This window comes from Idiotropiscis lumnitzeri, chromosome 2 (genome assembly GCF_059441095.1).
Source record: "Idiotropiscis lumnitzeri isolate Australia: NSW breed Sydney's pygmy pipehorse chromosome 2, RoL_Ilum_1.0, whole genome shotgun sequence".
NCBI classification, from domain to species: domain Eukaryota; kingdom Metazoa; phylum Chordata; class Actinopteri; order Syngnathiformes; family Syngnathidae; genus Idiotropiscis; species Idiotropiscis lumnitzeri.
Genome location: NC_142392.1, coordinates 31,219,836 through 31,245,007, shown reverse-complemented (window position 1 = coordinate 31,245,007; position 25,172 = coordinate 31,219,836). Strand labels below are relative to the sequence as shown.

At 40.5% G+C, this 25,172-nt stretch overlaps 1 protein-coding gene across 1 annotated transcript; it reads left to right on the top strand.

Annotated features, from left to right (window-relative positions):
* Positions 1 to 615: 615 nt before the first annotated feature.
* On the top strand, positions 616 to 3,895 carry LOC148342301 (uncharacterized). Its single transcript, XM_088288706.1, has 2 exons — positions 616 to 1,011; positions 2,360 to 3,895. Exons 1-2 carry the CDS (start codon positions 891 to 893, stop codon positions 3,571 to 3,573), a joined length of 1,335 nt encoding a protein of 444 aa, XP_088144832.1. The 5' UTR covers positions 616 to 890; the 3' UTR covers positions 3,574 to 3,895.
* Positions 3,896 to 25,172: the final 21,277 nt, after the last annotated feature.

Sequence of the window (25,172 nt, the reverse complement as noted above, 5' to 3'; positions counted from 1 at the left end):
AACTACTTCTCATTTCCACCGTGATCCAACTCCAACAATAACATGACAAATATTTGTCATCTCATCAATATTTGCACAACAGAGTACTGAGTTTCGAGATCCTTACGATAATAGTTCTCAAAATTATATTTCTTGTCAATGTAGCTTAGTTAAGGGATATTTTATTGACAATCTAACATCAATCTACAAAGACAGAAAACAAATTGGTGGTGGGGAGGCGCGAATCTTTTTCTTCTTGGTAGGGGCGGGTGTGAAATAATTGAGAAGCACTGCTAGTATATGCAGACATTATATTCATACAATCTTGCAGCCCGAGTGAACCACAGCATTGTTGCTTCGTTCGTTAGGAGAAACGTAAACGTCCCACTGCAGTTCCAGCAGCGGCTTCTCCGGGCATAGGCGGAAGTGACGCGCGAGATTACTCGCCAATGTGGCGTCAATTTAATTATTTTGTTACATTTTTTTTATCAACCGAATTAAAATATTATATAAATAATATATTAAAATAGAACAGCCAGGGGTAAAAACAAACACAGAGGCAAAGAAATATATTTGAAAAATACGTGCTTAAAGCATGACGTCATAAGCAAGCGCGCAGCTTCCGAAGGACCTCGACCACATCCACACCGAAATAAAAACACCCACCGCTAAATTCTTCTGATTCAGTGTGGAACTGACTGTAATTTTTTCACAGGATGTCCAGTGCTACTCTAAAGGACGTCGACATAATTCATTAAGTCTTTGTGTCCCGATAACCTCATCTTCGCTCGTTGATCCTTTTCGGCGTAATTAGCTTAGCTTGTTAGCTAGCTAGCCGCTAACGAAAAGAGGCACATGACTCATCGCCGAGCAGAGATCAAGGGAGGATTTTTTGGGATTGGCGTTTGAAAATGTGTGAAAGAACGACACCCAAGTACAAAGAGGAACTTTGTGGAATAAAAGAAGAGAACGAGCAACATCAACTGCTGGGCGAAGTTTGCAACAAGCCTCGTGTTGTGCCACACAAAGCAGGTTTGTACCCGTTTTACTCTCATTTGCTTTGTAAAGAACGACTTTCTATCGTTAGAAATATGCATCACAACATTAAGTTGTTTGGGGAAATGCGTTCAAGGTTATTGCCCTTTTTATCTTTAAATATTGCCTTTTACTTGTCGGTTTGCTAAACATTTGTTTATGCCTAATGAAATCAGTGCAGAAAATAAATGCCACAGAATAACCAATAGTGGGGGGGTAAACTCCATGTTTTTTCCCAGTATCAAATTTGAACTGATTATTTAAAATTTTCCACTTTCTGGTTTTTATATCTTGTTCAAGCAATTCCTTGCGGAAGCAATTCTGCCTGACTCTAAAAAATGTGCACACTGCGCCGAAAACGTCAATGGCGGTTGATCAATTTTAGTGGATAAAACACAAAATATTATTATTTTTTTTTTAAATCAAGTACGTATTCAGTGCAGAAAATATATGCCAAAGAATAACCAATAGTGGGGGGTGAACTCCATGTTTTTCCCAGTATAAAATTTACATTTAAAATAACAAAATAACATTTTCTGGTTTTTATATTTTGTTCAAGCAATTCCTTACGGAAGGAATTCCGCCTGACTCTAAAAATGTGCACACTGCCGCGAAAACGTCAATGGCGGTTGATCAATTTTAGTGAATAAAACACAAAATATTAAGTTTAAAAAAAAAAAAAAAATCAAGTCCGTAATGGTCTTATTTATGAACCTCGGGTGGCCCTGTCGAGTTTTGTGCACATGTGCGTAGTTTCACCCCATCCAAACATTTAAAATACATTGAATGCATCCATCCAAGGTTGCACGGATCTCATCGGTGAACAAGCGCATGCTGCAAGGAATGCATCTGCATCTTTGGCTTACTATAGGCTTAAAAAGGGAGAACGTCACAACCCCCTTTTCTACCAACAAGCCCAGGAACATTTAGTTCTATCTCTAAATGCAATAAGAAATACTTGTAAACATATTTCGCTTGAAGGATTTATTTTCTATCAATGACATTATGTTGCGATGGCCCCCTGTGGTCTGCATCAATATGTTCGGGTCCCACAACAGGTGTTCCATCAGACGCACACAATAGCCTGCGTGTGCTAACTTCAGCTCGCTTCCAGAAACGTCTGTGACGATGTCAGAAATGAAATTGGGGATCAAAAGGGAGGTTTACATTGTAGGATGTAATTTTGTGAAATGCCCTCATGGTCCGGTCCAATTCGGGGTCGCACGCGTTGCTCCGTGTGCAGCAGGCTCAAGTCAAGGTAGCACTGTAGAAAATAGGACAAAGTCGCCGCACGAGCTTTGACTTGACCAAACCAAATGTGTGTTTGTCTTTTTGTGACCTACAGACGTCTGTGAAAACGATCTCCGTTCTGTGAAAGATGAGCCAGACTTGACTCACATCAAAAAGGAGGAGGAGGAGGAGGAGGAGGAGATCAACAAGTCACCAGTGAATGTTCTCCCTATAAAGACTGAAGATGCGAACAAGGATGAGAGTGAGGACAACAGAGGGGCGGAGCCTCCAAGCAGCAGCTCAAGTCATCACGTGACAACAGAAGGTGACGAAGACCACGGGGGGCCATCACAAGTACATAATGAGGACACATTATCACGCTCTCCTGATGATAATGATGATGGGCAAGCCAAATGTGAAAGGGCATGTCACACTGACAGTTGGGTATGTTCTCACTGTGGGAAATCATTAACTTCAAAATTCTCTTTAAAACGGCACATAAGAACACATAGTGGAGAAAAACATTTTTCCTGCTCAGTTTGTGGAAAATGCTTCTCTCAAAAGACGAGTTTAACAGAACACACAAGAACACACACTGGAGAAAAACCTTTTTCCTGCTCAGTTTGTGCCAAGAGTTTCTCTCAAAAGTCAAATTTACGAAGCCACACAAGAACACACAGTGGAGAAACCCCTTTTTCCTGCTCAGTTTGTGGCAAGAGTTGCTCTCAAAAGTCGCATTTAACAAGCCACATAAGAACACACACTGGAGAAAAACCTTTTTCTTGCTCATTTTGTGGCAAGTGTTTCACTCAAAAGTCAAGTTTAACACAACACACAAGAACACACAGTGGAGAAAAGCCTTTTTCCTGCTCAGTTTGTGGCAAGAGTCTCTCTCATAAGGCGCGTTTAACAGAACACACAAGAACACACAGCGGAGAAAAGCCTTTTTCCTGCTCAGTTTGTGGCAAGAGTCTCTCTCATAAGGCGCGTTTAACAGAACACACAAGAACACACACTGGAGAAAAACCCTTTTCCTGCTCAGTTTGCGGAAAAAGTTTCTCTCGAAAGTCTACTTTAGTAAAGCACTCCAGAACACACAGTGGTGAAAAACCTTTTGCTTGCTCGGTTTGTGGCAAAAGCTTTACTGTAAAGTCAACTTTAACATATCACACAAGAACGCACAGTCGAGAGCAGCCTTTTTCCTGCTCAGTTTGTGGCAAGAGTTTCTCTCTAAAGGCAAATTTAACAAGCCACACAATAACACATAGTGGTGAAAAACCTTTTCCTGCTCGATTTGCGGAAAAAGTTTCTCTCGAAAGTCACAATTAACAGCGCACTCAAGAGCACACACTGGTGAAAAACCTTTTTCCTGCTCAGTTTGTGGAAAATGCTTCTCTGTAAAGTCAACATTAACAAGCCACACAAGAAAGCACGCTGTAGAAAAACCTTTTTCCTGCTCAGTTTGTGCCAAGAGTTTCTCTCAAAAGTCGCATTTACGAAGCCACACAAGAACACACAGTGGAGAAAAGCCATTCAGTTGCAGCGTTTGTGCTAAAGAATTCTTTTCTAAAAACGGTGCTGAGAGACACGATTGTGATGGCGAGAATAGCAGCGATCCTTGAAGCTTAAAAAAAAGACGAAAAAAACTCAAGGAACTGACTGTTTGTGGTAAGATGTAAATGTGATTTTGAATAAAATATGATAAATTGAATTTTGCAAAGCTCTTTTATTGACACTAAGCCAATGTGATCAGTGCCAGAAGAACCATTGTGTCTGAGTGATGATGAGATTTTTGTGTTTACATCAAACATTTCAGTTGTCTTTTTGTCATGTTTAAATGCCCTGACGCCTTTTGGGAGAGCTTACTGAAATAACTTACTAAAGGTAACGGCCGAAATAAAAATATGGCTGAGAGGCCAGGAGGAACCAGACATGGCGTTCATTTTCACCAGCCGGCGGGGTAAAGAGTGGGACAAAGCAGAAGCGAGCAGGCAGCTCAGCGTGACTCCTTCCTCTCTCCTCCTCCCTGCTCTGCTCTGCTTTTATTAGCTTGACTCAAGAATCACCAGGAGACAAGAAATTAAAATACAAAGAAAGTCTTTTTAGTCTGAACTAATCACTAGAAGACAGGAGAGTAACTGACAATGGTGGTCTGTTTTAGACTAAACTAATCACCAGAAGATTCCAACAGGCAGGAAATCACAACTCACGGTGTTAAGGTTACTTTAACTAAACACATCTTCAGGATACTGTGTGTGTGTGTGTTAAAATAACAAGTAAGTGTCTATGTGTGTGTATTAAACATTAATGAGTGTATAAAAACATGATTATGAATACACAAACTGATTACCTATCCTCAGCGCATCTTACATTTCCCCCCGTTTGTGGGTTTAAATCATGGCCTTACGGCTTTAAGACAGATCATCATAATGAAATCATACAACAGTGTGATTATCAGTGGAGGGGTGAAAACCCTCAGTAGGGACAAAATTCCCCTCCTCCCTTCCGACGTGGAACTAGATCCTCATAATTTGATGACCGTCAGGGAATAAAACATATATATATATATATATATATATATTAAAAAAACATTTCAATATGCCTAGTGAAAAAAAAAAAAAACTGTCTCCACGCAGAGCTTGTCCCTGAGGTGACTTGGTGGAGGCCCTTGCCTCGTGGTAGGATGGGACAGCCGTCCTCGCTTCCCGGATCTTCGTGTGTGTTGTATGTGTGCACTTGTTGGGTCAGGGGCAAAAAGGGTCCATGTGTTTTTTAGGTTTCAGTGTCCAGTTCGAGTTCGTCATTGTCCAGTTCGAGTTCATCATTCTCAACATCAATCAGGTTGGAATGGTACATTTGGGCAACAAACATACGATTAACCATAGTCTTTGTCATAGGAACAATGCAACATGAACAAACTACACATAACAAAATGAAAACTGATGATTATCCCGATAAATTGTGTCTTTCAAATTTTTCATAGTGGTCATAACATCAATAATTGTTTCATTTTACTAAAAATTTAAATGCAGTTATGTTCTCCAATCAAGGCTGAAATTTCTTTATGTACGTCATTAATGTCCAAACAATATCTGATCTTTTTGTTCTGTGGCTTCAACATTCGTATTTGTGGCTGGTTGTGTGGTTCTGATGTGCGTGTGGTCCGAGATTGTGACTCAGGTGAGCTCCTGTTCGAGGGATTCGCGTTGCTAGGCCTTTAGCTGGAAACCGGTGAAGTTTGTACTGCAACTGGTGGATCCAGCTGCCACGCCCCGCGACCTTTGCGGCATCGGGGTCACTGCCATCATCTGGCGAGGGCCATCTCAGCATTCACTTGTCCCAACGAAGTTGTTTCAACGCCTTGAAGAAGAGTTGGTCTCCCACACGGACGTGGTTTCTCTGTGGATCAGAACACACTGACCAGTAATTGTGTCTTTTGCATCTTTTTCGGTCAAACATGTTTTTCATGTGGACTGCGACCGATGTGCCAGTCGCTGGTGGTTCTGATGAGTCAAGATCTGGGAATCTATTGGGGTGGCCATATAGGATTTGTTTGCACCTTTGTTATCCCAATGTGTGCATTCAATTAGTGGTGTATTTTTCCTGGCGTGATATCAAATTGTCAAGTTGATTTGCTGTGAGTGTGTGTGTGTGTGTTCATTTTCCTTTATAGTAATGCAGTGCCGACTTTGAGGTCATGCCTTGGGCTGCAGCCTTCGCTGCATTGTCAGCGAGGCAGTTTCCAATTGTAATTGGATCATTTTATTAAGTAAGTTTTGCTTTTCAAATAACCATTTAGGCATGTTTTATGCACAACATTTCGTTTCCTGTTGTGGTTTTAAAAGCCCTTGTCTGCCCAATGTCGACAGAACACATGAACATTTATCTTGACTATCAGTTCACATTGTAACCATACAACCCATCAAAGATGGGAAACCCCAAATTTTGACTTGCTCACACCCGCCTAGGCTCTTCCTGCTCATTCTAACAATTTCTCTCTTACAAATGATCTGTTTTGTGACCTTAGTTCTCAAACGCTTCTACTCCTCATCAGTTCGGAATGTGCACCTCATTTCTTTCTTATCAGTCTGGAATGTGCACCTGGTTTTTGTGTCTTACACGCCTGAATCGGTGCAAAACATCATGCTGCTTGTCTTGAACATACAGAATTTAGCATCCCTTGAAACAAAATTTCCATTTGCAATCCCCAAAACAAAAAATGTTCCTCCAGTCGGGAGAAAAATGTCCTTAAAAAAAAAAAAAGAAAAAATGTCCACAAGGTCAAGTCGCGGTTTGGTGATAATTTGGAGCGGCTTCCACAGTCGTGTGGCGCCTTCTACTGGTGCGGGAAAAGTGACGCTGGGCTGAAACGCACCGCACCTTATCAGTGTAATGTGTCCCTGTGACAATGAGGTCGCCGTGCAATGTGAATGTGGTGGACAAGAATGTAATTTTTTAATTCCTGAAGCAGCAGTGAAGACTGCTTGAACACACTCTGACGTGGCTCTCACCACGGGATCAAATTATTGTGACTAATATGCAAATGGATTCACTTTCCTGTGTTTCTGCAGCAACACAAGTCCATGAAGCCATTTTTGCAGTCACTGTTTGCTCAATGCTCATAGTAATTTGGTCGTGCGTTAAGATGCTTTGTCCATACAATCTCCTTTTTGGTCTCATATTCACTTGAAAATTATGTTTACTACACACTAAACATGATCTACAAAAATTTTAAAAAGGTTTGTTGTCCTAGCTGTAGTATGGATATCAATCCCTCCTGTTGAGACATGGGAATTTCCATGACTCAATTTAGCAGTTAAATATCAAGTTGGTAGTGCTAATACATCGTAATCAATGAGTTCATGCTTGACAAGTTCAAAAGCTTTGTCAGCCTTAAGTGTTCAAACAATTTTTCTCTTCAGCAAATGTCATTGCCTGGTCATAAATGATGTCCAGCAATGCTTGTGTGATTTCTGAGTAATTTGCAATTCATGCTACAAAAAGAATTACACACGTCTATAAAAACATTTACTCGTCTGTTATTGGCTTTAAGGCTCTGGCAATGTTTTGCTTATCACTGACAATGCGCCCTTTTAAAGTTTTGACATTTGTGTAAATTCGCCCTTGCTTTTTGATTCTGTATTAAAGTCCAATTGTGTCAGTGTATCGCGGACTAATAAGTAAAACGCATGTTGATGTAGAACTCCTTCTACACACACTTTTTATGTTTGTTTTTTACGTCACGTGATCCTCCGTTGCTACCACAACTCGTCCTGAAAAAGTAATGTTTGTAACAAGACTTACTGCTTTCTCCCTTTTTGTCATGATCCGCGTCGGACATGACCGGGGTTTTGTTATTGTTTTCATGTTCATGCGGTTTTGTTATTGTTTTCTTCACCTCCCGGCCATGTGCACTTGTTATTGTGTTGATCTGCTGAGTAGGGGCGTTTCACCTCAGCACCTCGCCCTCACCAGCCACGCACCTGTTCCCCGTCAGCTCACACACCTGATGCCCATCCGCACTCCTAATGACTGGACTATATAAACACCTCATCCCAACAACTCAGTGTCGGAACATTGCCCCTGCTACGCCTGCCCTATGCAATTGCTGCCGCACTTTCCGGACTTCCACGACCACGGTTGTTCCTGTCAAGTTCATGCTCTTGTTCACGTCCTCGTTCCCGTCCTGGTTCCCGTCACGCCCCTCAGCGTTTTGCCCCCGGCTTATGTTCCTCGTCTTCCTTTTCTGTTAGTCACGTTTTGGTTGCGTCCTTGTTATTTTTCATCCTGCCACGTTTGTTTGTCCACGCCCCGTTGTTTGTCCTCGTTAGATTTATTTAATAAACTCCCTTAGTTTACCCTTCTCCTGCTTCCTCGCTCTTTGGGTCCACCCACCTCTTCGCCGAACGGCGAAACCTGACACTTTTTTTTCTTCCTTCTGCTCAACACGTTCATGCTTTTTGTGCATAATTTTCTTTTCCATTTTACAAGTTGGACAACTAAAATGACCGTATTTTCGCAGTCATAAGGCGCACTTTAAAGTCGCAATTTTTTTCCGAAACAAACAAAGCGCCTTGTCAGGCGATACGCTCATTAAATGGACAAAGTATCACTCACGACCATCAGCTCTTGTCATCAACGGGCTGTTGCGAGTGCATGTTAGCACATCCTGCTGGGCAAAGAGTGAGTTGTCCATGCTTACAATTGACCGTGACAAATACACTATATTCTTGATTTTTTTTTAAACCACAATGGCCGAAGGAGGGAAAAGTGTGGGTTTAATTTCAGATCCACTTGCAAGGACATTTTCAAGTCGGACCTTTCAAGAGAAGCTATATCGTCCAACACTCACTCAGTGGTGCGGGAGTGTGTTTCTGGATATTATTTGTCCAGCCGTGGTGTCATAAATGATGATATTTTGATGTGGATTCATTCAAGTAGGACAAAGTAGGACTTCACTGAAGGCACCTTAAATTACTTCCATACCCTGGAAGGTCACTGACCTGGCGAGAGAATTGCCCCCACCATAAACAATGCTCAGGCCTATTTTCTCTCAGGGCAGTATCTGGTTACATCGGAACTTCAGAACCAAGACTGGTCACTTCTGTGAGCTCCAGTCCCTTCATAGTTTCATAAAGAGAGTTACTTCCCATATGTAGATTTGGCCATTTTAAAATACACAACTTTTTAAAAATGTATTTCAATGTAGATTTAAGCTTGCTTATACAATACTACAATATTTATTCAATTATTTTAATGTGAAATTATATAAATATTAATTTAAACCTTTTTATTTCACTCTTGAATATTTCTGAACAAATTTGTTCATTTGAATATGTATGCAATTTAAATTATTCCATCCATCCAGCCATTTTCTGCCGCTCATCTGGGGTCGGGTAGTTGAATTAATTTAATACGTAAGTATTTTTTATAATTCAATATTTATTTCAAGGACTCTTCTCAATTAGTTCAATATTTATAAAATGTTTCTATATTTATTAATTGCATTAAGTCTGTATGCCGTTGCCAATTTTACATTTTAATATTTCCCGATTTCATTATATAAGCAATCCAAAGTATAAAAAATATTATAGAGCATGAACAAAAATATTTGGTATATTTTACAAAATTATATTTTTTCCGAAGTGAGATTCTGCTTAGCAATTCACCCCAAACACTTGATAGAGCTCAACCTAGAAAGAGGTTTTAGCAAGTCAGATATTTATTCAGAAAGCGAAATATTAAATTTATGTGAGGGGATATTTGAAGAGTTTGAGTTTTGTTCAATGGACCATACATATACGAGCCACCCAAACACAACGAGAAAACCAGCGCTGACTCCAGTTGCCATCAGATTGCCAACTCCTGACATACCAAAACCTTGAAGAGAAACTGAGACTATTTGCGTTTCTCTTTCTGGTTCTTTTTTTAGTTCCAACTTCGAGATCTGTTTTTCACCTTTTCACACAACGTAATGAAGGCCAGTTGAGCAAGTGGAACACGTGATTTTATTGATGATTGTGGAAGGCAATGATTTCATAAGCACAGTTTCTTCTCACACCTTTTCCATTAAGTACGATTAAAAAGACAACTGAAAAGCATAATGTTAACAAATGTTGTTCTAGGCAAAGGAAATTAATTTCATTTATAATGTTTGATATGAAAACAAAAAAAACGATCATCATCACTCAGACACAATGGTTCTTCTGGCACTGATCACATTGGCTTTAAGTCAATAAAAGAGCTTTGAAAAATTAAATTTTTCATATTTTATTCAAAATCAAAATTTACATCTTACCACAAAGAGTCAGTTCCTTCAGTTTTTTTTGTCTTTTTTTAAGCTTCACGGATCGCATCAATTCTCGCCAGCACAATCGTGTCTCTCAGCTTCCGGTTTCGTGGCAAATTTTTTAGAACAAACGCTGCAACTGAATGGCTTGTCTCCATTGTGTGTTCTTGTGTGGCTTCGTAAACTTGACCTTACAGAGAAGCCTTTGCCACAAACTGAGCAAGAAAAAGGTTTTTCTCCAGTGTGTGTTCTTGTGTGACAAGTTAAATTTGACTTTACAGAGAAGCGTCTTCCACAAACTGAGCAGGAAAAAGGTTTTTCTCCACTGTGCGTTCTTGTGTGGATTGTTAAACTTGAATTTTTAGAGAAGCTTTTACCACAAACTGAGCAAGAAAAAGGGTTTTCTCCACTGTGTGTTCTTGTGTGACAAGTTAAATTTGACTTTTCAGAGAAGCGTCTACCACAAACTGAGCAGGAAAAAGGTTTTTCTCCACTGTGCGTTCTTGTGTGGATTGTTAAACTTGAATTTTGAGAGAAGCTTTTACCACAAACTGAGCAAGTAAAAGGTTTTTCTCCAGTGTGTGTTCTTGCATGTTCTGTTAAATTTGACTTTTGAGAGAAGCATTTTCCACAAACTGAGCAAGAAAAAGGGTTTTCTCCACTATGTATTCTTGTGTGACTTGTTAAAGTTGACTTAAAAGAGAAGATTTTGCCACAAACTGAGCAAGAAAAAGGTTTTTCTCCACTATGTGTTGCTGTGTGTTTTCTTAAATTAGACTTTCCAGAGAAGCTTTTGCCACAAACTGAGCAGGAAAAAGGTTTTTCCCCAGTGTGTGTTGTTGTGTGGATTGTTAAATGATAATTTTGGGAGAAACTCTTGCCACAAACTGAGCAAGAAAAAGGTTTTTCTCCAGTGTGTGTTCTTGTGTGACAAGTTAAATTTGACTTTACAGAGAAGCGTCTTCCACAAACTGAGCAGGTAAAAGGTTTTTCTCCACTGTGCGTTCTTGTGTGGATTGTTAAACTTGAATTTTTAGAGAAGCTTTGACCACAAACTGAGCAAGAAAAAGGGTTTTCTCCAGTGTGTGTTCTTGTGTGACAAGTTAAATTTGACTTTTCAGAGAAGCGTCTACCACAAACTGAGCAGGAAAAAGGTTTTTCTCCACTGTGCGTTCTTGTGTGGATTGTTAAACTTGAATTTTGAGAGAAGCTTTTACCACAAACTGAGCAAGTAAAAGGTTTTTCTCCAGTGTGTGTTCTTGCGTGTTCTGTTAAATTTGCCTTTTGAGAGAAGCATTTTCCACAAACTGAGCAAGAAAAAGGTTTTTCTCCACTATGTATTCTTGTGTGACTTGTTAAATTTGACTTAAAAGAGAAGCTTTTGCCACAAACTGAGCAAGAAAAAGGTTTTTCTCCACTATGTGTTGCTGTGTGTTTTCTTAAATTAGACTTTCCAGAGAAGCTTTTGCCACAAACTGAGCAGGAAAAAGGGTTTTCTCCAGTGTGTGTTGTTGTGTGGATTGTTAAATGGGAATTTTGTGAGAAACTCTTGCCACAAACCGAGCAAGAAAAAGGTTTTTCTCCAGTGTGTGTTCTTGTGTGACAAGTTAAATTTGACTTTACAGAGAAGCGTCTTCCACAAACTGAGCAGGAAAAAGGTTTTTCTCCACTGTGCATTCTTGTGTGGATTGTTAAACTTGAATTTTGAGAGAAGCTTTTACCACAAACTGAGCAAGAAAAAGGGTTTTCTCCAGTGTGTGTTCTTGTGTGACAAGTTAAATTTGACTTTTCAGAGAAGCGTCTACCACAAACTGAGCAGGAAAAAGGTTTTTCTCCACTGTGCTTTCTTGTGTGGATTTTTAAACTTGAATTTTGAGAGAAGCTTTTACCACAAACTGAGCAAGTAAAAGGTTTTTCTCCAGTGTGTGTTCTTGCGTGCTCTATTAAATTTGCCTTTTGAGAGAAGCATTTTCCACAAACTGAGCAGGAAAAAGGGTTTTCGCCACTATGTATTCTTGTGTGACTTGTTAAATTTGACTTAAAAGAGAAGCTTTTGCCACAAACTGAGCAAGAAAAAGGTTTTTCTCCACTGTGCGTTCTTGTGTGGATTGTTAAATAAAACTTTCGAGAGAAGCTTTTGCCACAAACTGAGCAGGAAAAAGGTTTTTCACCACTGTGTGTTTTTCTGTGCCCTTTTAAAGACAGCTTTGAAGTGAATGAGTCAGTGTGACATGCCCTTTCACCTTTGGCTTGCCCATCATCATCATCATCATCATTAGTATCATCATGGTCATGAGCGTCTGATAATGTGTCCTCATTATGTGCTTGTGATGGCCCCCAGTGGTCTTCATCACCTTCTGTTGTCACGTGATGACTTGATCTGCTGCTTGTAGGCTCCGCCCCTCTCTTGTCCTCACTCTCATCCTTGTTTTCATCGTCAGTCTTTATAGGGAGAACGTTCACTGGTGACTTGTTGATCTGCTCCCCCTCCTCCTCCTTTTTGATGTGAGTCAAGTCTGGCTCCTCTTTCACAGAACGGAGACCGTTTTCACTGACGTCTGGAGAAAGACAAATTTGGTTTGGTCAAGTCAAAGCTCATGCGGCGACTTTGTCTTATATTGTTTTTACCGTGCTACCTTGACTTGTGCCTGCCGCACACGGAGCAATGCGTGCGACCTCAACTTGGACTCGACCATGGGGGCATTTCACAAAATTACGTCCTACGATGTAAACCTCCTTTTAGCAGCACAACAGTGATAAACGAGCATTTAAAAAGGAAGCACGCTGCGGCTGATGCCCGATTTCATTCCTGACATAGTCACAGACGTTTCTGGAATATGTATTCTAATTCAACTAAGATACACAAAAATATTTTTTTAGAGTTCACTGAATTATTTTGGAACTGCAATGATGCTTAACAGCCATAGGGTGTCAGTAATGAGTAACAAAGAAACACAAGACCTCCCACTGATACATCATCATTGTCATTTGCATAAATTATCAAGAACTTTGAGTTGCGGGGAGATGCAAACCACCTGGGCCACAGGAACTTTATTACCAGGAACTAAATGTTCCTGGACTTGTTTGTAGAAAAGGGGGTTGTGACGGTCTCCCTTTTTAAGCCCATAGTAAGCCAAAGATGCAGATGCATTCCAATGTGCATTCTTGTGTGGATTGTAAAACTTGAATTTTGAGACAAGCTTTTACCACAAACTGAGCAAGAAAAAGGGTTTTCTTGCCCATTATCATCATCATTGTCATGAGCGTCTGATAATGTGTCCTCACTGTGTGCTTGTGATGGCCCCCAGTGGTCTTCATCACCTTTTGTTTTCACGTGATGACTTGAACTGCTGCTTGGAGTCTCCGCCCCTCTGTTGTCCTCACGCTCATCCTTGTTTTCATCTTCAGTCTTTATCGGGAGAACGTTCACTGATGACTTGTTGATCTCCTCCTCCTCCTCCTCCTTTTTGATGTGAGTCAAGTCTGGCTCCTCTTTCACAGAACGGAGATCGTTTTCACTGACGTCTGCAGGACACAAAAAGACAAACACACATTTAATTTGGTCAAGTCAAAGCTCAGGCGGCGACTTTGTCTTATATTGTTTCTACCGTGCTACCTTGACTTGTGCCTGCCGCACACGGAGCAATGCGTGCGACCCCGATTTGGACCGGACCATGGGGGCATTTCACAAAGTTACGTCCTACGATGTAAACCTCCCTTTAGCAGCACAACAACAGTGATAAACGAGCAATTAAAAAGGAAGCACGTTGCGGCTGATGCCGATTTAATTCCTGACATACTCACAGACGTTTCTGGAAGCGAGCTGAAGTAAGCACACACAGGCTATTGTGTGCGTCTGATGGAACACCTGTTGTGGGACCCCAACATATTGATGCAGACCACTGGGGGCCATCGCAACATAATGTCATTGATAGAATAGGAATCCTTCAAGTGAAATATGTTTATAAGTTTTTCATTTTGCATTTAGAGATAGTTTCATCGTGGGTACTTTTTGCTTCCATTCTAATCTGTATGCCTAAAAGAATTAAAGGGGCCCTGGTAGGGCTGGACGATATGACCTAAAATCAATATCGCGATTAATTGAGCAATTTTACCTCAATAACGATAAATGCACGATAAATTCCCCGTGGACTAAAATCAAAATAAATGCAGGAAATGCATACTGACTGTTTTTTTTATTGACCAACTGGTACACATTACTTTCAATGAAAAATAAATGTCCAAAAATCCTTTGTATAAACATTCGAAATAGCTTGCTTTGCATGACTTGAACAATGTCACAAAGAAAAAGGGTACCTCTTGCAAAATCTTTTTCTGCAATTAGCTTGCGCCAAGATGCTGTCATGGTGCAAATAATGCCAAACAAAAAAATGGTAAATAAAATGAAAGAAAATGTCAATGCAAGACAAATAAACAAGTGTGCATCATCGGGGAAAATGTGCCGTCTCGAGTACTCTGGTGCGCAGTCGCCACTTGTCATCTATGTAATGCACAGTTAGGCTCAATCAGGGATCCATGTTGCGACCCGACCACAAGTCGGATGTAGATGCAAAATGCTTGACATGTCTAAGCTTCCGGCCCGATGTTGTCCATATCGGGAAATATGGCTTCCATGGAGCGTTTAAATCCTGTGCGCGCCACTGGAACTAGAGGAGCTTTATCTTTAGCTATGTGCTAGGCTATTGCGTCCTCCTCTGAGACGTTCTCTCGTATGGTGTTGCCTCCGTTATGGGCTGTTGTCACTTGTCGAACCTTGCTTCTCACTTTGAACTTTCAGCACAGCATGGTTGTGTTGTGGGTGGTGAAAAAGCTTCTGGATGTGAATCGCCAGCTACGACAGCGACGTCTGTTTTCTTTCGGGATCAGGCGGGTGGAGTCACGTGACTAGAGGCGCTGTAGCGGTTTTAAAGGGGCATGAACATTGCCGCAGACAGAAAAGGCTTTTCTTTTTTTTAAACACCGAATTTACCGACATGGGCAAAATGATTTCGGTCATAGTAATAAATTTCGGTAACGGTAAATGTTCGGTTTATCGCCCAGCCCTAGGCCCTGGCATCATAGTCGCTATTTATTGCATGATTTATGTTTGTTTTTTTTCCCAAACTGACATTTAGCCTGCTAGTACGTTCCAACATTCCCCCTTTTTTTTTTTTATAAAATTTTTGTTTCTAAATAAATTTTAAAACAAAATTACGTGTGAAGAATCAAAATCCCTACACATAAATTAAGCAACAACACTTTCCCTCTGACTTTCCCCAAACAACTTAATGTTGTGATGCATATTTTTAACGATAGAAAGTCATTCTTTACAAAGCAAATGAGAGTAAAACGTGTACAAACCTGCTTTGTGTAGCACAACACGAGGCTGCTCGCAACCTTCGCCCAGAAGGAAAAGATGTTGCTCGTTCTCTTCTTTTATTCCACAAAGTTCCTCTTTGTTCTTGGGTGTTGTTCTTTCACACATTTTCAAATGATAATTCCAAAAAATCCGCCCTTGATCTCTGCTTGGCGATGAGTCATGTGCATCTTTTCGTTAGCGGCTAGCTAGCTAACAAGCTAAGCTAACTACGCCGAAAAGCATCAACGCGCGAAGATGAGGTTATCGGCACACAAAGACTTAATGAATTATATCGTGGTACTTTAGAGTAGCACTGGACATTCTGTGAGAAAATTACAGTCAGTTCCACACTAAATCAGAAGAATTTAGCAGTGGGTGTTTTTGTTCCGGTGTGGACGGGTCGGTGGATGTGGTCGAGGTCCTTCGGAAGCTGCGCGCTTGCTAATGACGTCATGCTTTAAGCACGTATTTTTCAAATATATTTCTTTGCCTCTGTGTTTGTTTTTACCCCTGGCTGTTCTATTTCAATATATATTTTATATAATATTTTAAATCGGTTGATAAAAAAAAAACAACAAAATAACTAAATTAACGCCACATTGGCGAGTCGGCTCCTACGTCACTTCCGCCGATGCCTCGAGAAGCCGCTGCTGCAACAGCAGTGGGACGTTTACGTTTCTCCTACCGAACGAAGCAACAATGCTGTGGTTCACTCGGGCTGCAAGATTGTATGAATATAATGTCTGCATATACTAGCAGTGCCTCTCAATTATTTCACGCCCACCCCTTCCAAGAAGAAAAAGATTCGCGCCCCACCACCACCAATTTTTTTCTGTCTTTGTATATTGATGTTAGATTGTCAATAAAATATCCATAAACTAAGCTAAATTGATAAGAAATATAATTTTGAGAACTATTATTGTGAGGATCTCGAAACTCGGTACTCTGTTTTGCAAATATTGATGAGATGATAAATATTTACTCATAGTTTTTTGTATCAACTTTATTGACATTTGCAAACCAAACACAGTTATTAATACGTACATAATATAGAAAAGACAAAAAGAAGAGCCAGGGGGATTTTAAACAAAAATTCTTTGTAAATAACATAAAGCAACAGCTTTAGTATGTTTACGATACGTTTTTTAAAAAAACAATTTTATGGTTACTATACGTTTTTTTTTAATGGTTACTGTAATGTTCCGTCTTCTATCTTAAGAAGTCACGCTGGTACAGTGATGCTGCAGGCTTGTGTCTCTTTATTTATTGACTTGCATTCTCGTCTATGTGCAGACACACGAGTTCGTCTGGTAACCAAAACACACATCGGGCAATACTGCCAACTAGTGGCCAATGATATAACGGCTATTATTACATCTCCCTTTCAAACGTTAATCAATGCCTATGCCTTTTTTTTAATAAACCTTTTTTATTTTATAATTATTATTATAATAATTTTGTTTTGTTCGCAATTATTTTCACTTCTTTTCAATATCTACCCATTTTTTTTTCTGACAACAAGCAGCTCTACAACAATTTTAGCAACAATAACACAACATTAAACATTTTCAATCAGCCTGTCCGGTTGTCGTCTAACTCTTGTTGATCTTCGAAGAGGTTCAGTCATCCCAGAAGTTGCTGGTGGTTGAGGTCTGTGCTTCTTCGATGTATCCGCCTGCTTTGCAGCCTCAGCCTAATCAGAAGATTTCTCACAGTCCTCGGGAACCTTCAGCAAACTCCTCCTGTTCCTCCTCACTCTTTGTCCATCCTTTGTTTCCACAATGTAAGATCTCGGTTCGGCTTCGCTGAGGACAGTCGCTTTTCTGTCCCAACAATTAGGTCCCTCAATCCTTACAGTGTCTTTCTCAGAAAGAGGTTCCAGATGTTTTGTCGCTCTGTCATATGCAATTTTCTGTTTGAGTTTGAGCATTCTCTTCTTTTCAATCCAAATGTTGTGGTCATGTCCTTGTGGTATTTGTGGAAGCGTGGTGCGAACTGCGAAGCTTACGGCACATGAGTAGGTCAGCAGGCGAAGAAGCTCCCCACTCCAGAGGTGCAGCTCTGTAACTCAATAGGGCAAGGTAAGGATCAGATGCATCATCCTTGGCCTTCCTTAGCAGTCTCTTGATGATTTGCACTCCCTTCTCAGCCTGGCCATTTGCCTGTGGGTATAAAGGGCTTGAAGTGATGATGTGAGCCTCAGCCTCCTCCGCCGTAACGCAGTCCTTGATGTCACTGTTAGGGTGCGGCGCTCGGGATAACGCATCAGCAAGCACTATGTATTTTCCAGGCGTGTATATTAGCTCAAAATCATAGCGCTGCAATGTCATCATCATGCGTTGAATTCTGGGCGTCATGTCATTGAGATTTTTCTTCCTAATTGAAATCAGTGGCTTATGATCAGTCTCTGCTATGAACGTGGGCAGTCCATAAACATACGTGTGCAATTTGCCACATCCAAACACTAAACCCAGTGACTCCTTTTCGATCTGAGCAGAGCGTTTTTCAGTCTCTGACATTGACCTGGATGCATAGGCAACAGGTTGCCATGTGTTTCTCGCCTTTTGCAGCAGTACGGCACCTAGCCCATCTTTCGACGCATCCGTGGAAATTTTGGTTGGTTTTGATGGATCAAAGTAGGCAAGGACTGGCTCAGCTGTCACAGTTCTCTTTAGATCTTGCCATTCTTCGTCATGTTTTGTTGTCCACTCAGAGACTACGTTGTGATGCAGCAGCAAACTTAGGGACTTTGTTCTTGAAGAGAGGTTTGGAATGAACTTGCCCAGGAAATTTATCATCCCCATTGCTCGCAGAAGTCCTTTTTTTTTCGGTTGGAGCTGGCATGTCCAGTATTGCTTGCACTTTGGTTCTGTCTGGCACCACTCCATCTGCTGTGTCAATTCTGTAACTCCAAACAGACATTTCAGAAATCAGAAATCCCTTTATTGACATTGTACTCAAGTGTGCAACGAGATGAGAGATTTCTCTCGTTTTAGTTTAAGTCCATTCATTTTAACTCTTTGTAGCAGTTTCTCAAGTCTCTCATTGTGTTCTTGTTCTGTGTTCCCCCACACAACCAAATCATCAATGTATACACGGGTTCCTTCCAGACCTTCTATGATTGACTCCGTAGCTCTGTGAAAGATCTCAGGCGCAGACTTTATGCCAAATGGCAGTCTCAGAAAACAGAAACGCCCAAATGGTGTGTTGAAGGTGGTGTACCTGCAGCTTTCGGTGTCCAGCTTCAGCGGCCAAAATCCATGCGTTGCATCTAATTTGCTAAAGTACTTAGCACCTGCCATGTCACTCAGGATTTCTTCATGCTTGGGAATTTGATAATGTTCTCTTATCATGTTTTCATTCAGATCTTTGGGGTCGAGGCAAACACGTAACTCTGGGGAGTTTCTCTTTTTAACACACGTGATGGAATTTACCCAGTCGCTGGGTTCTTCCACTTTCTCTATGACTCCGATCGGTGTCATTCTGCTCAGTTCCTTTTTTAATCTCTCTTTGAGAGGGGCTGGAACTCTTCTTGGGGCATGTACTACAGGTTTAGCATCTTCCTTGAGCTGTATTTTGTAAGTGTAAGGTAGCGTACCTTGTCCTTTGAAGACAGAAAAGTATTTGTTCACTATACTCTTACTACCTTCACTCTGCAACACTTTGTTGTTCTTATTGACATCCTTGCTGGTGATTTGGTAAATTCTTTTTACCAATCCAAGATCTTCAGATGTCCTGTCTCCAAGGATTGACTCCAGTCCACTTGGCACAATTGTGAACGTTAATTTGTGTTGTCTTCCCTTTGCTGTCACTTTTAGCCTACAACATCCCTTTGTTTTTATTGACTGATTGTTGTAGGTTTTCAATTTCACGGCCTTGTCTGTGACTCTTTCCGGTTGTGGTTTCAAGTCTTTTTCATTAATTTTGTTTGCTTTTGCTCCTGTGTCAATTTTAGAAGCAAATAGTGTCCCATTGACAAGCAGTGGTGCAATCCATTTATCTTCTTTTACTGCATTAACAGCTTGCTCTGGGTCTCCTCCAGTTTGTTGTTGCACATCGCTTTCGTCATATGACACGATTTTGATGAAAAAAGTGTCACTTAGGTCATTACTATCATCTGTGTCTTCCTGCACGGTGTGCACTTTCTTCTTGGTGTTGCACATCTTAGCATAGTGATTTTGCTTTTTACACTTAGCACATGTTCTCCCAAATGCAGGACACCGTTTTGGCTCGTGCATTTCTCCACACTTTTTACAGCTGAATGGAGCTTGATCATTTTCATTGTTTTTGGTCTTTTTCTTGAATCGCAGTTTACCTTTGCTCGTCACTGCCTTCACGGACTCTGTTTTTTCATAAGATGGCGCTGCTTGGAAAGTTAGCACGTGCTGCTTTGCTAGCTCGTTAGGTTGGCAAGTCTTTATTGCATTTTCCAATGTTAGGTCCGCCTCCCTCAACAGCCTCTCTCTTAGTTTCTTTTCGTTCGTCCCGAACACAATCTGATCCCTTATCATTGAGTTTTTCAGATCACCAAAGTTACAAGACTTAGCTTTAATTTTGAGATCCGTGGGGAAATTGTCAAAGGACTCACCGGGCTGTTGGAGTCTTGAACGAAACACGTATCTCTCATAAGTTCCGTTTTTCTTAGCTAGACAGTGTTCATCCAATTTTTGTAGGACCTTTTCAAACTTGTCTTTATCTTCGGGTTCATTGAATACCTCGATGGCCTCGGCTCCGGCATTGGTTCGCAAAAGGGCTAGTTTTCTTTCGTCCGTTCTGTTTCCGACTCCCACGGCAGCAAGGGAGAGCTGGAATTGTTGCTTGAAAGCCGTACATAATTTCAACAGGAGGTGCTACTGTCAGACCCAAAGTGTATCCTCAACCTGAGCTTCATTCTGTCTTAACTGGGGCCGGTCTGTCATCACTACCAGCAGGTGTACAACGTGAAACTATTCCAACAATACAGAGTGACCAAGCTTCACCAACAACCTGATCGTTTGCTTACAGCACTGGAGAAGCAAAATGAAATAACATCTTCACTTTTCAAACAATCACTTTTGCTGTTACCCTAACGAGATTTGCAAATATTTGATGGAGATCCATTACAATACCTAAGTTTCATAAGAGCCTTTGAACACAACATCGAAGAAAGAACTCCAAATCACAAGGACTGTTTGTACTACCTCGAGCAATATACCAGAGGCCAGTCCCTGGATCTGGTCCGAAGCTGTCAACATCTGCCACCTTCTCGTGGATTCATTAAAGCGACGGCTTTGCTACAAGAACATTTTGGAGATCCGTTTAAAGTAGCTTCTGCATACATGGACAAGGTACTTTCATGGCCTTTGATAAAGGGAGAAAATCTCAAGGCGATGCAGGCCTACAGTTTATTGCTTCGTGAATGCTGTAATTCAACGGGAGATTCTGTAGGTGACCTAAACGTGCCCACCAATATGCAAATTATGGTTAAAAAACTGCCTTACGAGCTTAGAGATAAGTGGAGAAGTGTGGTCTGCCATCTGCAAGAAACGTACCATCGCAGAGCCACATTTCATGACATTGTGGAGTTTGTGGAGAAGCAAGTTAAGATTGCAAGTGATCCTCTCTTTGGAGATATACAAGATTTGCCTGCAACAGGAAAAAGAGTTTAGAGCTGTGACTTTTCGGACTGGTACGAAAGCTAAAGGGAGTAGCTTTGCCACTACATGTGGAAAAGAAAATGGAGCCTGTAAATAAAATGGAGAAGAACTTGCCTGTAAAGGCATGCTTGTTTTGTGGAGCTGGACATTCTTTGGATATTTGCCTTCTATTGGATAAAAAGACGCAAGTCGAAAAGATGTCTTTTTTGAAGGAAAAAGGAATGTGCTTTGGTTGTTTGTGCATTGGGCACAGAAGCAGAGAATGCAAAAGACGTTTGGTGTGTAGAGTATGCAATAAGAAGCACCCTACCTTGTTGCATATTTATTCCCAAACGAAGCAAATAAGTTCAACACTGGCCGATGTTGATTTAGAAAGTGTCAGAGACGGGTGCTGTGGTGTCAATTCAATCCAGTGGCTTGACTGGGACCGGTAAACAGGACTGTGTGTTATCAATACTACCCGTCCAGGTGAAATCCAAAAGAGGTAACAAAACTTTGTCTTCTGTTGGGTACAGAGGCGCGCAGAACTGTGTTGAGAGGGCTTTTGTACTAGATCTCCTGTGAGGAATCAATCGGCTCCTTTCTGAAGTTGCCGGCTTCCTGGTCGTCTTACTCTCAAAACGAGCGCGCATAATTGTTGGATGAATGTCGGTCATGTTTGGTTAATCATTAATGGAATCAGATAATTAATTCGAATAATTTGGTAAAAGTTATGCTACAGTCTTAGAGTTAAATTCCAACGGCACCAAGAGAACAAAAATAATATACTTGCTTATGAGGAAAGGTGAACAAATTCAAAATCTTTGACTTAAACTTGTGAAACATTGTCTATTCAAGACATGAGAGAGGCAATTAACCTTGAACGCTTTCCCCAAACAACTTAATGTTGTGATGCATATTTTTAACGATAGAAAGTCGTTCTCTACAAAGCAAATGAGAGTAAAACGTGTACAAACCTGCTTCGTGTAGCACAACACGAGGCTGCTTGTAAACCTTTGCCCAGCAGTTGAAGATGTTGCTCGTTCTCTTCTTTTATTCCACAAAGTTCCTCTTTGTACTTGGGTGTCCTTCTTGCACACATTTTCAAACGCCAATCCCAACAAATCCGCACTTGATCTCTGCTTGGCGATAACTCGTGAGCTTCTCTTTGTTCGACGAGACGAATTAAAGATGGCGTCGATTTTTAAAGTAGCGCTGAATAGATTTCCTGCGTGAAAACTGCAGTCTGTTCCGCACGAAATCCGAAGAACAGGACACACCCCGCTGTGATATGATTGGCTGCTGGCCATGTGGAGCACTGTCACCGCTCACCGACAGATGTCACCATTTGCGATGCAAATCATCGTTATCTTCTTCTAAACATTGGAAAAACGTACGATTTGAACCGTATGCACATGAACAAACATTTTAGTTCCCAAATATGAACTTGAGAGATGTATTGAATTTTACTTTTGTTGCTGGTTTTGTTTATACATCTGCCACCATGTCGTCGGTTGGACAGTATTCCAAATGTATTTCCCTATTATTATCAGTTGACATGATAAAATGATACTTTATGTCAACATGTTTGCACCTTTGCCTTTTTACAGGGTTTTTCGCCAGCGACGTTATTGCGAATTTTAAATTAAAATACATCACTGTTTTATTATCTAAATATCTAAATATTAGTGTTAAAAATGATTTCAGTGTTGATATAAGCACTTAAATATTTCATTATTCGTCTCAGTATTCATTAAACTACGCCGATTCACTATTATTTCAAGATTCATTCAACTGTTTTAGTAATAATTTAGTATTCAATGTTTAATCGTTTCTTTTTAACTATTCGTGTCACTATTTTGTTCAATCTTAATGTTATGGAAAACTATTTAGCAAGTAAGGTTTTTGTTATTTATTGTGGCCACCTGCTTTTCAGAAAGTGCCTTTCGCTTCTTGTACAACACGACTTTGACTGATAAGTATGCTCAATGCAGAAAAAATATCTCTGTTTTAAGATTCCACTGTCAAATAAATCTTCATCTTCCTGTGTGCATCAGTATCTTCCCACGCACTTCTCCCACTGAGATCACTCTGCAGACTGACCCAAAAGACAATTTATTTTCCAGACTATCTCATTGATCTTCCCTTACTGCTGAAAATTCCACAACAATCTGGGGTCAGACGTGGGATAGCTGAATATCCGCCGGTGAAATTCAGGGACGCTGGCGGGTGACCTCCAGGGTCCAATTCAGACAGCAGCAGCAATGAACTGCGTGATGCGGATCATCTCCTCCGTGGTGACAAATAAACGTTGACTCCATCAAGTTGCCAACTCCTGACATACCAAAACCTTTGAGAGAAACTGAGCCGATTTGCGTTTGTCTTTTTGTTCTTTTTAGAGTTCAACTTCTTGTTCAGTTTTTCACCTTTTCACACAGCGTAATGAAGGCCAGTTGAGCAAGTGGAACAAGTGATTTTATTGATGATTGTGGAAGGCAACGATTTCATAAGCACAGTTTCTTCTCACACCTTTTCCATTAAGTACAATGAAAAAGACAACTGAAAAGCATAACGTTAACAAATGTTGTTCCAGGAAAAGGTAATTAATTTCATTGATAATGTTTGATATAAAAACAAAACAACTCATCATCACTCAGAGACAATGGTTATTCTGGCACTGATCACATTGGCTTAATGTCAATAAAAAAAGCTTTTCAAAATTAAATTTATCATATTTTATTCAAAATCACATTTACATCTTACCACAAAGAGTCAATTCCTTCCGTTTTTTTTTTTTTTTTTTTTTAAGCTTCAAGGATTGCTGCAATTCTCACCAGCACAATTGTGACTCTCAGCACCCTGTTTAGTGAAGAATTTTTTAGCACAAACACTGCAACTGAATGGCTTTTCTCCACTGTGTGTTCTTGTGTGGTTCGTTAAAAGCGACTTACGATAGAAACTCTTTCCACAAACTGAGCAGGAAAAGGGTTTTTCGCCACCGTGTGTTCTTCTATGATTTGTTAAAGTTGATTTTTGAGTGAAACCTTTCCTACAAACTGAGCAGGAAAAAGGTTTTTCACCACTGTGTATTCTTTTATGTTTTGTTAAAGTTGACTTTCCAGAGAAGCTTTTGCCACAAACTGAGCATGAAAAGGGTTTTTCTCCACTGTGTGTTGTTGTGTGTTCTATTAAATTAAACTTTCCGGAGAAGCTTTTGCCACAAACTGAGCAGGAAAAAGGCTTTTCTCCACTGTGTCTGCTTAAGTGGCTTGTTAAATTATACTTTTGAGAGAAGCATTTTCCACAAACTGAGCAGGAAAAAGGTTTTTCTCCACTATGTATTGTTGTGTGTTTTATTAAATGCGACTTACGATAGAAATTATTTCCACAAATTGAGCAGGAAAAAGGTTTTTCACCACTGTGTGTTCTTGTATGTTCTGTTAATCGTGACTTTTGAGAGAAACTTTTCCTACAAACTGAGCAGGAAAAAGGTTTTTCTCCACTGTGTATTGTTGTGTGTTTTCTTAAATATGACTTTAAAGAAAAGCTTTTGCCACAAACTGAGCAGGAAAAAGGCTTCTCTCCACTGTGTGTTCTTGTGTGTTCTGTTAAATGTGACTTTTGAGAGAAACTTTTTCCGCAAACTGAGCAGGAAAAATGTTTTTCTCCACTGTGTATTGTTGTGTGTTTTATTAAATATGACTTTAAAGAAAAGCTTTTGCCACAAACTGAGCAGGAAAAAGGCTTCTCTCCACTGTGTGTTCTTGTGTGCCTTGTAAATTGTGCCTTTTGTGAGAAGCTTTTGCGACAAAATGAGCATGAAAATGTTTTTTCTCCACTGTGTGTTCTTGTGTGTGGTTTTAAAAACAACTTTGAAGTTAATGAATCAGTGTGACGTGCCCTTTCACCTTTGGCTTGCCCATCATCGTCATCATCATCATCATCATCATCATCGTCATGAGCGTCTGATAATGTGTCCTCATTATGTGCTTGTGATGGCCCCCAGTGGTCTTCATCACCTTCTGTTGTCACGTGATGACTTGAACTGCTGCTTGTAGGCTCCGCCCCTCTGTTGTCCTCACTCACATCCTTGTTTTCATCTTCAGTCTTTATAGGGAGAACGTTCACTGGTGACTTGTTGATCTCCTCCTCCTCCTCCTCCTTT